The 14,666-nt window shown below is 35.3% G+C and overlaps 1 protein-coding gene across 3 annotated transcripts in view; it reads left to right on the top strand.

Moving 5' to 3' along the window:
• LOC149783617 (uncharacterized) overlaps nt 1–10,047 on the top strand; it is an 82,592-nt gene extending 72,545 nt beyond the window's left edge. For all 3 annotated transcript variants that reach the window (XM_089933145.1, XM_089933146.1, XM_089933144.1), the window contains 3 exons: nt 5,697–5,794; nt 8,308–8,416; nt 9,884–10,047. In XM_089933145.1, the coding sequence (XP_089789271.1) occupies nt 5,697–5,794; nt 8,308–8,416; nt 9,884–10,017 (341 nt within the window). In that variant the 3' untranslated portion in view covers nt 10,018–10,047. The remainder of the gene's footprint in view (nt 1–5,696; nt 5,795–8,307; nt 8,417–9,883) is intronic.
• The last annotated feature ends 4,619 nt before the right edge of the window (nt 10,048–14,666 follow it).

Genomic DNA, 14,666 nt, shown 5'->3' with positions numbered 1-14,666 from the left:
TACGATTTTCCTAATGTCTCTTTATTACCATTCTCAAAATGGTTTATTATTTTTCAGGATAAAAGCTATTTTGTCAGATTTTCAAATCTAGAAGAGTTGCTAAAGGACAACATTTCCTCCGTTTGTAAACTGATGAAGTGGTCATAATCAATTGAAATATACGGCACTATTCGAGCTGACTGAACGGACGGAAACAATTTCAATTAAATAATCGTACCCCTCACAACAGAGAACCTGTTCCTTTCAAACTGTATTAAAAGACAACTAATATGTAAGTATATATATATATATATGTATATAATTATATGTATACATACATATATATATATATATATATATATATATATATATATATATATATATATATATATATATATATATATATATATATATATATATATATATATATATATATATATATATATATCGACTGGAAATCACGACCAAGAGTGTATAAGCTTCCCTTTAACAAGAAGTAGTTCACAGTGGAGAAACGTGCATTATAGTAACTGTTTCAAGAATTACTGTATTATTGGCATCCGTCCGTCTACGGGAGACGATGGCGTAGCTCCAAAGTACGCTTTTGCTTATCCTTCCTTTTAGCTCTCTTTTCAGCTTGTTTTATTCTTCTCTTTTCCTCTGCGTTTTGAACTCCCTGCCTGACAGCTAGACGCCAGCTGGAACGGTTGTTTGCACAGCTCTCCCAGTTGTTGACATTGATGTTTGCTGTCTTCATATCCTTCTTGCAAACATCTTTGTAGCGCAGATGTGGTCGTCCAGTTGGTCGTGCACCTTCTGCTAACTCCGCATATAACAGGTCCTCGGGAATGCGACCTGGGTCCATTCTCTTGACATGGCCAAGCCAGCGAAGGCGCCTCTCGCTGAGTATGGAGAACATGCTGTTCATGTTGGCGCGTTCTAGAACCTCTGTGTTGGGTACTTTGTCCTGCCACTGGATGTGCAGAATGCGCCGCAGACTTCTCGTGTTGTGCCGACGCCGTACGACGACGCTGGAGTGTCCTCTCCAGTGGAGCTATGAAGCCTGGGCAGGGTGGTATGGAGAATCAGCTGTTGCCCATGCAGCAGATCCCCCCTCTCCACGCAGCTGGTGTGCCCAAGGGAACGACGAATGCCAATACAGCTTGGCACCAACGGCGTCGCAGGAGTTGCCGGAATGACGTTGAAGTCAATGTCATACCGCCTTAGGGACTCCATCTCCGGATTTTCTGTCGGGGTTTACTCCCTTAGCCTTTCCCATGAGTGGGTATAGCCACAAGGCATCAGAGGTTCGGAATCGGAGTTTTCCTTCTCCTAGATGAGCTAACATCCAAGGTTTACGAGTCTCATCTACCCGATTGTATAGGAACTGCACATGTTATTTATGCATTAATGTTTAGGCGTTTGTATGAAGAGCACGTTATATCCACCCACTTGATGTGTATAATATTCTCCAAACATAGCATATTGCTCTGTATTAAGGGTTTCAGGACATTTATGGTTGATAGCATCCGACATTCTGCAATAGTTACAGTAGATGAAGTTTTATTTGTTAATGTTGAATGAAGACAAAATGTACCCAACAAAATTGAATCCCTACTTGTATCATTTATTCCCAACTCACATTTTTATATTTTTTTCCAACCGTACCTATATGTATAACATGATACTGCTGGCACAATAGCAACAACGTTCTATAACATAAATGCATGAAATGAAAATGTTTTGAAGCATCAGTCTTATAGTTGTTTCAGATCACGTTCGTCCACCCCAGTCAACTAGAGTAACTGCCGTCTTCTCGCCTTTCCAATAATAACGTGCTTGTAGGACAGTTATAGCACAAAAGAATCTGACATTTTTAAAGATACATATGCAGGTTTGGAGTAAATGATATTTATATTAATGATGACTTTCGTTGTGCATTGCTATCTTTATCTTGACATTTTGGTTTAAACCGCTTGGTTTCAACGTTCCCAGACAGCTAATCCAGTAAGATTCTTCTTCTAGAAGACCAGAAAATGACATCCAACTACAAATAAAAGAATATTTTTTTGCAGTTGGAACATTTTCATTTAAATAATTTTTTCAGCCTGCTTATTAGTCACCCATTAATCTATTACTGCTAAAACAAGATCAATCTTATATCCGGAATATAATTTGCGATTACCCAAATTTACTTACAAAAAGACAAAAACAGACGGCAATATGGCTTGTCGTTTTCAGGGCAATATAAAATATATTTTAGCATTATCGTGAAAATGAAGCAAAGAAGTTGAAACAATAAAACATTCAAGCTGTAATTCCTGAAGAAATATGCATATAATATATTGTAAACACAACGCTTTTAGTTTCCTGTTTGTCTTGCCTGTGTTTTGTATTTGACTTTGACAAACGCTAATAAGAGTCGAAAGCGCGCAAGCTAGTTAGAAACTAAATTTGCACTGTTCGTTGTTAGGTTATCTGGGCCATGATGTCACTATGCATTACGGAGCGTGCCCAAGTGGCTAAAACATATTTATATTAAAAAATAACACATATAATTAAATCTATATACATAGATAACAAGCTTTTAAATAGGATAGACAAAGAGATAATAGACTATGTCTGGAATTTTAAAATGCATTTCATAAAAAAGAAACGTTATATAGAGACACAAGTAAAGGGGGCATGGGTTTGCCAAGTCCTCTGCTACTAAAACTAACAAATATAATTAATAGATTTTAAAAATACAACTAGACCCAGCTACAGCATGGGAAGCACTATACATATACTGGTTCGGCATCACTCTGAGAAATGGACCAGAAATATATAAAAATAATAAATGAACCAAATAAATTGGAAGTACCACGAAAATTCAAATATATTAAAGAAATACTTTGAAAGTACAGGGATAAAACGGAGGATTGGAAATTAGAAGTAAGCGAAAGTTATTCATTGATTAGAGAAAAATTAATGAAATATATAAAATGTAGAGTAGAACAGGAAAAGTGGGGAATAAACTTGACCAAAACTTAGAAAAACTGGGGAAAAATAAGATCTTTAAAAACACAAAGTACCATTTTTAAGTATCTACATATTGCATGGCTTAAATGCGAAGAAGCAATCAAACGTGGTATTACTAGGGAAATGCCAAAATGTCCGCTATGTAAAAAAGCTAATTTCACCAAACTACGTACGATGGCCCAATGCGACAAAAGCAAAAATAAATTGGATCATGGTAAAATGGAAATTTGTAAGAATTACAAGCATGATAGAAATAATATTTTATATTTAGATGTGGATTATGATAATAAACCGGTTGTAAGACTAATATACTACGTAATAACAATTATGATGTCCTGCGGACAAGTGATTAAGATTATTAAATAAGAAAACCAAGTAGAAAATAAATGCTATTTCAACGATCTAGAAGGCGGAGGCGGGAGAGGGTTTTGGTAGTACCGATAGCGGTAACGCAGATGCAAGCCGAACCCTGCCCCACCGCCAGACTAATATTTCCCTGCAGATAAAATATACTGTCAACCCCATCTTGAAAATACATTCAACCCAAACTTATAAGAGAAAAACGATTTAATTTTTTCCTTTTCTTGTGACGTATTTTGTTAGTAAGGGATACAGGGAACCTCTGCGTGGGAGACGTATGTTGCATTGACGTCGCAGGGCTAAGTGTCAAGGCGGTACGCGAAGTGGACAGGCCTGCAAAATAGTGACAGAAAAACCGACGCAGAGAATATGGACAAACAGAACAGAAACATGGGGAAATAGTAATATTTAAAGAAGAACAAGAAACGTTTGGAACTTTCAATTGCACTTTCAATAAAGGAAAGAGCTACACTCCGCTAAAGGCGAAACATTCAGAAAATAAAGGAAAATGCGGAACCTTTTATCGGACAAGCCTCTTATTCATTAAAAGTAGACAGATAACAACACATATGACCACTCATTCAAAACAATACGTTTCTGTTATGAAAATATATATCACACTGTTTTCTCTACTACATTTCGAAACTTTAGACTAAATAGTTAATGAAATAAATATTCTACGAATGCAAGAGAGGACATTTGGGGAAATTTAACAATAAAGGCCGTCCCAACATATAAACATATAGCACACTTACACATAGCATATACATATAGCATACAGAGGACTTAGGGATAAATGGAAAAGATCACCAAACACATAAGGGAAGGAATTTCGACATCGGGGATACAACCCAGTGTAGGATGAACAACCCTTTAGATAACACTAGGGATTAAATACCCCATCAAAAATTCAATAAAATATTTGATCAAAATTCTAATATAAATAATAGAAACATACACACCCTCAATGGAGACAGAAACTCATAACAACCTTTTGTTTTTTTTGGAAATGGGGGAGGGGGATCTGTCTTGTGTCCCCCCACCCCAAGAAAAGGTGTTAGGTTATTTTGCTACGACTATGTCATTTTAAATAAAGTAACAGGAAAGAGACCAAAGTCAACATGGATTGTAAACTTCAAGAAACAATTTCTTTCTGTAAAACACAAAGTGAACATTTAAAGCTTAGCATTTTTAATTACAATTAAATAGTTTTAACAGTTTTATCACAAATCCAAATGTAGATTTCCAATGAGATTCTATTCGTATTCCAAACAAGTTCCAATATTAAATATTCTGATGTGCCTGTAGTCTCAAATATACTAATGTGCAAATTGTCTGGAGTGTGGCGATGTGCACAGAATCACTTGCTCTATCACAATAATATAATCCTAAATATCCATGTTTGATTTCAGAATATTTCCAAATTAGTCCAAGAACATTATTTGCCACTTTGCAATTCCATGGAATAATTTATACTATTAAATCTCCACAAAATAAAGGATAAAAACTACACTAAGAATAATTCCACCGTGGTCGTTACAATAGTAATGAGTAATTTTCCAAGCTAACATAGAAAGGATAAGAGACAATAATAGTGCCATGATGTATATCAGCTATTTAAAACATTTAAAATATGAACAAGTTCTAGAATATCTGAATACAAAATCAATTTCCAAACATCAGACCAAGATAAACAAGTTCACCACCGTTTATAATGATCCTAATATTTAATCAATACTTACAGAGAAACATTAGTTATGTTTTATGTTGTTTTGCTAAATAAACGTCCCTAGATAGGTAGACCAAGAACTTTGTTTAAACTAAGGCCATTCTCAAAATTCAATTATAAATAATAAATAATCATTGATAAAACCAAAGAAACATTAGAAATTAAATATATACGAATATGTATGAAAGTAGGTAGGTGTGTCTATGTTTTTGTTGATGGAAGAATGAAACCAAATCGCATACCGGCAGTTGTCCCAACCCCGGTACTAAACGTAGCCTCGTACTGAGTCAATAATTATTTTAATTACATATCCAACAGGATAGGAAAGTGTTATTTGAGTAACAGGGCTTCGAATTAGGATATAACACGAGCAATTAAAAGACTGATTTTAAAACGATCATCTGGAATCATTATAGCGCAACGGCTTGGTATAAATGTGTGTGGTCTTATATGATAACTTTGGTCTGATTGGAATCGTTAGGTCAAAAGGATATGTTGAGAACATGGTAAACAATTCAATGAAAGAATAATCCAAAGTATTCAAGAAAAATTTGGAGAGCTTTATTGTGTTTTAAGATAACCCTATACAATCTATTCTGTGTTTCAGTGATCATGGCAGGTTTGAGAAGTGAGATTCGTGCAGCCACATCAAGCGGTGTATCGACCACAACAGTATACAAAATGTTGCTGGAAAAGATTTTCAGAGTGTGTACATACATTTATTTATCACATATCATTATCAAGCCCGTCCATGAAGCTTCTTCTTATATGTTAAATATCTCAATACTTTCTGAAATTACGGACAGAGAAGTATTTAAGAAATGACAATTCGTTTTTACGAACGATCTAAAACGTCTACGTTGAAATTGAACGTTAGGACATTTATGATATGAAAGAAGAAACAGTAAAACAATTGCTTATCAACATTATCAATGCAGTCTTTTCTAATATAGTAACAGCACTGTCAGCCTAGTCTTTTCTACGATATGAACAGTGTCAACGTAGTCTTTCTCGCTTACTCTTGTCGTTTGTACGTTTATATTTTGATAGTTGCTGAGTCATCTTATAATATAATTAGCTGCTATGAGTTAGTATTCTGGTAGTACTCCTTGATGTAGTTCTCTCTGGTTTAGTACTCTCTGATGTAGTACTCTCTGCGTTAATACTGTTGGTTAGTACTCTCTTGAGAAGGTTGCGTAAACATTAGAGATGGTTTTCTGTGTTAAACTAATTTACATTATGATTGATATTTATTAATATCTTGCTGTATAGGACCATATACGTCTGCTGCGATCTGGGTTTCATTGTCTGTGTTGAATTTGTTATCGGTTATGTTTGTTTAAAATATTGGTGTTGCAAGAGTTGTCTTCCTTTTCATCGCAAACATGTGTTTCCAATTTTCCAAGATGAGTGATATAGTGAAGAATTTGCACATAATTTATTGACTCATAATACAACTTTTTTCTTCAAAACATTATCGATTATTGACGTTGTTAGGTTCATTTATGTAATTGTCTTCCTAAAAACGATTTATAGTAATATTGAAATCAATACGTTTATTAGTTTTCACAGCGTTATTAATCTGCATGCTTGTCTTTAATCATCTTAATATTATAATTTTTCTTGGTGACTTGTTATCTATGACAAGCATGCATCTATACTTTATATTGAAACCATACTAATCATAAATTTAAATAATAACATATTTTTACGAGGTATTAGTTTTGTTTTATGATAAGCACAACTTCAGTTTGATTATAATTTCTATTCATGATATATATATATATATATATATATATATATATATATATATATATATATATATATATATATATATATATATATATATATATATATATATATATATATTTCTATCCCGAGGCATATCAAGCGTAACAGTGACGCAAGTGTCGAAACGATACTTAAATATTGTATTACTATGTGGTTTGTTTCTAAAATGACCAAACACGTTCTGGTGTATGTTTTATTTCATATTCACATTTGTTTTGCATAGAAAATAGTGTAAGTACTGTACATTGCCAAGGAAAGATTGGCTGAATGACTAAGCTAAAAATGGGACTTAAATGGGACAATTGCTTATTTAATATAAACTCATGCAACTGCGGTTATTCCTTTCAAAATGAGCTTTTTGTTCTGAGACCATGACTAATAATTATATTGCTAGGCTATCTCCAGCAAATTCTAAGTCTTCTGTGTTGGTGCAAGGGCCTAAGTCTTCTGTGTTGGTGCAAGGGCTTTGGGCATACATTGGGTCGGGGGGCGCTAACGAGACGTGTTCGAAACCGATCAGCATGAACCAAATACAGGCAGGACACATTCATATTATCAGGTGTACACGTGTCCAAATGTGATGCTTATTGGCCTAAAGTTATGAATTGTAAAAGGCTTTACTTTTAATATTGTTGAAGATGCAAATGCAACAGGTGTTGAAACATACTTCCTTCCATTATCCTTTGTGTAAATGGAAGTACAATTGTATGTTTTTTGCAAAAGTGTTTTAGGGTCTTAGGATTGAACTCAAGCTATGCTTTTTGCGACTCGTTCATGACGTGAACAATGTAAAATGCAAGTCATACTTACCGTATCAAAAGTTCCTATATTTACTTAACATTGCAGTAACAATCGTATGGAGGTTGGAGATCGAATCAATCTTTCATAATGTGCTTCATGATGAAATGTTCATTGCAAGAATTTACTCAGTTGCGTGTTTGCCCTTCTTATTTTAAGAGTACGTAGGACTAATTCAAATTACTGCAATTACTATATCGTCCCTACGGATGTTTCTGCTAGAAGAATGACATTTGCTACGGTAAACTTAATCACTTGTACTTAAATATTTACCACATCAGTCGTTGATGCCTGCCACATGAGAACCTTTTGTATTTGGTTTGAAATCAGTATATGATATTGTAAAATCTTTTTGTAGAGATGGAGCTACGATAACTCGGTCAGCCTTTTCTTTAACCTAAATACAGATATGACAATGTCACCAGCAGAATATAATATTGTGATAGGTGTCGGATCCTTGACTCCACTACCTCGCCTCTTAAGGCAGACAAAGTGAACGCATCAGTTCCATTAAGCAATCGCGAAATAGCTTAAGTTTCATCCAGTTGTACTGACTCTAGCATTTTTTAAGCACGGGACAAAAAATGTCTCACTCTCTGTAATGCTGTTTCTCACTTTTGTCTTTTCAGGAAGGACCTAATAATTTAACCATGATTGATCATTTAACGTTTATGATGTTTACTCCACGCAACTGCAGCGCTACTTTTAGAGACAACAACACTATGTATATCATATATGGTAAGAAATTACATTTTAAGACTGGAGTGCTACCTCAATATTCCGTATGAATTGTCGGAACTATTTATATTGTGTGCGGCTTCGGCGACCAAGAAACGATCACATCTATTCAAACCAACTATTTGGTATCATAACTGTTCCAGCTTTTGAAGAACCACAATGCACGGCTGCAATGCAATTGAATTATGTGCTTGACGAATTGTACATGCAAATTAAACAGTATATCTTCACTTTTGTGTTAAATGTCATAGTAGAGTTCATCATAATTGATTTCCTCTTTAAGAAAGCAATCTCCAGCCATAACGGCTACATTTAACAAATAGGCTACTTACTTAAAGAGCATTGGTTTGTAATTTGTTTTACTTTTTGATTATAAAACACAGTGATCGTAACCAAATGTGCAATGGTAAACTAATTCTTCGATAATTTAGATTCTTTTTGGTGCTCTTTGAACAGCTTTAAGGATTCTAGTGTAAGTGATAATCCTTTCCATTTGGAGTAGGCACTGATGGCGTATTGTCCTTTATTCCATGATTTAAATAGTTGTTTTGTAAAATTGTTTTCCATCTCAGGGTATTGTTCTCTTTACCGAGTACTCTTAAGCAATCACAAGATGTAGTATGCCTTCATTCTCTGCAATGTTCACCAACTGCTGTCTGGTATTCTCTGTTGATGTTGAAGTCTTCTTTAGCTCTTTTTTTCTAAACTGTTTCCCGAATTTAGTATTTTCCACTATTGTCACACTAAGGTTAAAATAAAAATTAACACGTCTTACAAGAAGGAATTTGGTCTTTAGGATGTCCCCACAATGAGCGTATTTTGTTATAGGGCATGTGGATCACATTAACTGCATACTTTTGGGAAATATTTTGTAACCTTTAGACAGAACACCAATGTTTGGTGATGGGGTAGTTACACATTTGTGTCCACTCGCCTTCTGATGTTCCTCCATTCTCCGTTCTTTTGCAGTAAACAACAACATTCAGCCCTCGTAAACGTTGGTCCTCAAAGGTTTCTTAATATATTCATCTTCTAACACCCTCTCTCCCTCAAAACTGACAATGCAATTTACACAATGCAACAGCTTTCTCACCACTGATTTTGTATGTTCTGTATGGTGTTTGGATTTCAAACTCAGATACTCCAGTGTGTTTGTATGTTTTTGGAATATGTTAATGTATTCAGTCATTTAAAATGTGGACACAAATATCCAAAATGGTAACTGCACATCCTCTTGTACTTCATAAGCAAACTCCATATTTGTCTTAGTGTCATTGCTATGCTCCGTAATTTCTTCAATAGTCTATTCAAGTCTCATTGTGAAAGTATCATCCATGAAAAGAAACCATATATCCGGAGTATGCATAGATAAGGGACACTGGAAATCGTGCAAATTAGCATGATGAATTTAAACATTTGTACCTAATAATAGCAAAACAATTGAAAATACATCTTTCTCTATTTTAGGCGATACGGACGTAGGGGGTATACTTCAGAGCAGCAACTGTACATTGGAAATCTCAGATGATGGATTCTTCAATAAAAGCGGCAGAGAAAACATCAGTGATATTTTGTGGAATAGAATGAGCCCTAAATGTTGAGTTGATATTTGATAGGATACATTTGCAGAAGAATGGAATAAAATAATATTTTAATCCAGCTTTAGTGTCTTATATTAATTTATATTATTTTTATTTATACTAATTTGCATCCATACTTCGTTATTTGTTTCCATTACGCACCTATCGATGTTTCTCTCACGAACGAGCTAGAGTTTTGACCGTTACAGCAGTAAGCTAAATGATAATAGTGTTGCTTTGCAGATGCGTACCAGCACTCTCTCAGTATGGGAAGGAACTACGTTGTCATTGATGATTCCTGGTTATAAGTGAATAATCTGTTGCAAGAGAAACACTCTAAACAATACAGTCATTCCCGTGTACATATACGAGCTTATGTTATGCCTTCAGAGAAAAACATTTAAAGATTCATTTGACTATTAAAATTATTCATCACACAATTCGTCAGAATTGTTAAAGAACTGTAAATCACATATATGGCATTAAGTTGCTATTTATTTAACAATTGAGTATACTGGCATTGATCGTTGTTCAAACTAGAGCCTATTGTTTAATACGTCATTCATCACTTGCACAATGCATGCTCATATCAGCTGACCATTGCCCAATTCGATTACTGTTTTAGGAAAAGATGTGTATCAAAAGGTATGAAATGTTTATCAATTTTCACAGTTGTCTAGTGACGAATCGAGATTTTATTAAATTATCTGGAACGTTCTTGGTAGATAGATCGTTGCTAGACACTTCTCGTGTCGTCGGGACCCCGACAATCGGATTCTGACAACTCTCCGTTATCGTGCAATGCATATCACATTGCTATGATCTTCGATCTATCTACCCATCTCTACACGTGCACACACACACACACACACACACACACACACAGATATATATATATATATATATATGTCTCTCTCTCTCCCTCTTGTTCTCTCTGTCTGTATATGTTCTATCTGTCTGTATGTCTACCTATTTGTCTATCAACCCATCTAAATGTATCAGATTAAAAAATCCCTCACCAAAAAGAAGACGGAAACAGCTTTGATGTGATAGAAGGAAGTGAAATCACACAATCATACTATAGAACAAACAACTATACCCACCAACACCCAGTACATACCATCAAAAACGCTTTGGGCAGTCTCTGAAATCCCACAACAAGTAAAAAACATCTTGTGAAGTATGTAAAATCCAGCACCAGCTATCAGTTGACAAGAAGTGTGATATGCAATGAAATTAAATAACAGAAAATTAATCAAATACACAACAATGCTATCGAGCACTTTGTTTTAGACACTTTAAAAACGCCTTGTATATTATTTAGAATCTCACACGATGCATCAGGCTAACAGGTGTCCGATGTAACAAATGTAGATGACACGATACACACATACCATCCAAAGCACCACCTACATAGTCCATCACACCATAAACACCGTCCAAAACGTCTTTGGCAGATCCCATATCTTACACCGTTTCGCGGAAAATGTGTGTTGATATGATGGAAAGAGACAAAGCCACACAACACGTATTGTCCAACACATCAGCTGTGACATCAAATACCCTATACATACCATCAAAAACACTTTAGGTAGCATCTGTTATGTCAAAACGAACTAATACAGATGCTATGACTTCTGTAAATCACACACAAACTGCCTGATGAAAAGACTTTTGATGTAAAAGATGGGGATGTAAATGGAGATCAAATCAAACACACTACCTATAGCATCTTTAACTCCATGCACAATGCCAAAGGCAGAGAGATGACTCAAATATAACTTTGACTGGATCGATGAATAAATCTCTGACTAGGCTTAAACCGTACTTGCTCTTTAGGCAAAACAATGAAAGATGCAACCTGAAGCTGGTAGTGCTTCATATAGCATATTAATAACATTAGGTTATTCCAAGAAGTCATGGATGATGCAATCATAACAAATTTCTGCTGAAGAAATTGCCCTATATTAGCACTATAAATCATAGTGTCGAGCTCTCTTATTTGTCAGTGTTTTATTTGGCAAAGAAAAACATGTCTGTTAAGCCAAAGTGAGTAGAGATGCATAGTACTTGTATACACAATTCAGAAAACTTCTGCTATATATGTGCTGAAGGGACCTTTGCATCAAAAACGCTTAGTAATACCCCTATTATTAAAAAGGTATATCCCCTTTATTTTGGCTGCAAAATTTGAGATCAAGACCAAAGGTTGGTTATATAGATATGCTGCATCAATTGTTCAACACTTCTTCACTGGGTTAACACGTAAAAGAAATATATGCCAATGCATGCCAATGATTTGGAGAGAGCGAACAAATCATATCAGCAAGTGTTACTTCTGCATGATGCCTCTAGCTGAGACGTGTGTTGAAGACGAAATTGTGGACTTTACATTATGCAAGCATTTCATCAGCTATGCGCTCAGTACCAGACGAAGTATGACTGCCGGTTCCTGATTCATCATAATCATTTTCACTTGAGTCAGACGAGGAAGAGGATGAAACTCCTGGTCCTGAACCATCAATGCCACATTACTCATGTTTTCTATTATCCTCCTCTTCTGAACCACACATCATACCACAAAGTGAACTGAATGACCTTGTCAGGGATTAGGAACTATCCAAGTGTGAAGCAGAACTGTTGGGCTCCAGACTACAGCAGTGGAATCTCCTGGCAGGTGATGTATGGGTTTTCATATTATGTGACCATTAAAAGGATCTTGTCCCATTCCTCTTCATAGAAGGTGATAGTGTATCCTGCAATAACATCAATGGCATGATGGCAGCCTCCAACATCCTTCATGATCCAGATGAATACAGTCTGTTCATTAGTTCATTGAAGACGACTCTTAAATCAGATTTGCTAAATAATGATCTATTTGACCCTGCATTGCGTGGCAAGGAAAATATGACATGGATAGCCTTCCAGTTAGTGGCAACAAAGCTCTCGGAAACAACAAGCCAGACAAATACATGGAGTTGTTGAAAACCTCATCAAGGCATACAAAGACTTGGTAGCAACATGTCACGATACACCTTTGCTCTGTCATTGGATTTGTTTCCAACGAACTGCGGAGCAATGAGCGATGAGCACAGCGAGCTGTTTCACCAGAACATTGCAACAATGGAGAAAAGCTATCAGGGGTAATAGAGCCCATCAATGCTTGCAGACTATTGCTGGACAGTAACAACAGATGCTGCATTTAATTAATACAAGAGACACGCCAAGAAGCGCTGAGTAGACATCGAATATGGGCTAAACTATATCACGATACGTACATAAAAGGGTTTTGCCTTTTCTTTCATAATGCATTTGCTTGTTTTTAAAGTGTTAAATAAATGATTCAGGTAAAGTATTATCATTAAGAGTAACCCTAAACACATGAAAAGGCCTAGGTTTACAATTTATGATTAAAACTCTATCTACAAAATAAACATAGACGTAAAGTATAAAAACTTAAATATTTTGGAAACATTAGCCAGTCAGTTGTTTTAATTGTCATATTTGAATTCATCTCAAAAAATCCATAATAAATAGCACATTTTATCTCTTAAGCAGACGACTTCAAAACAATTGTAGACCAATATTATTAAGTAGTACTAGTAGCGTAAATGACGTGATCACCCTGGTATATTTGCATATTAGGCAACATATTATTTTCAGTTTAGGTAGCCCCAATATGTGTTGTAACGCCTTATACAAACACATACACAAACACAAACGCACACAGTATGTAACTAAATAGGAACCCTTCAAACGTAACAGGAGACGATTAGCATTTGTTGGCCTTAGCACCAATACCTTGTCTCCTGGCTCTAGGGGTCGTGTAGGTGGCTCGTTTATCATGATAGATTTTGTATTTAACAGCGGCTTCTGTAACGAATCTCTGAACACGCTCGCTTGTTTCTGCCAGACTATAACGCAAATCTATTACATACTTAGCTGTAATGTTGACCTTATGCGCTTCATTTCGACCAAACGAACCTTAAAACATTGACACCAAGCGGTTTAAACCAAGGAGACTAGAAAAAAATCAGCCTTGCACAAATAAAATTATCTTTTTGCAACTGACACATTTCCGTTTAAATAATTAGCAAACTTAGTAGTCACCCATTAACTTATAACTACTACTATAACAATGAAATATCCGTGATATAATTTGCGTTTACATAAATATACATAAAATGACAGATTTCATTATGGCATATCACGTTCTAGATCAATATAAATATTGTCCAGCATCCGCAACAATTTGAAATAAACAACTTAGAACATAATACATTTAAAGGTTTCATTCCTGTAGAAAGAGTCATGTAAAGTTTTGCAAACACAACAGTTTTTCTGTTTTATTTGCTTGTCTTGTCCATGTTTTGCATTTGCCTATACAATAGACTCATTAAGAATCGAAGCGCTCAGGTTAGTTAGATACTAGTTTTGTACTGTTCGTTGTCAGTGTATTGGGTATATCTCAATAAATCCCTGACACACCTGATCCTTTGTTGGATCCAGTGCAATTGAAAGGACAGTTATTTGCCATATGATTTGCATGTGTGTGTGAATGTGTGTATAAGGTGTTACAACACATATTGAGACTACTTAAATTGAAAATACTATGTTGCCTACTATGCAAATATGCCAGGGTGATCACGTCATTTACACTACTTGACCTA

This window comes from Sinohyriopsis cumingii, chromosome 14, assembly GCF_028554795.1.
Source record: "Sinohyriopsis cumingii isolate HCF-2022 chromosome 14, ASM2855479v2, whole genome shotgun sequence".
In the NCBI taxonomy this organism is placed as follows: domain Eukaryota; kingdom Metazoa; phylum Mollusca; class Bivalvia; order Unionida; family Unionidae; genus Sinohyriopsis; species Sinohyriopsis cumingii.
This window is presented reverse-complemented; position numbering and strand designations above follow the sequence as displayed.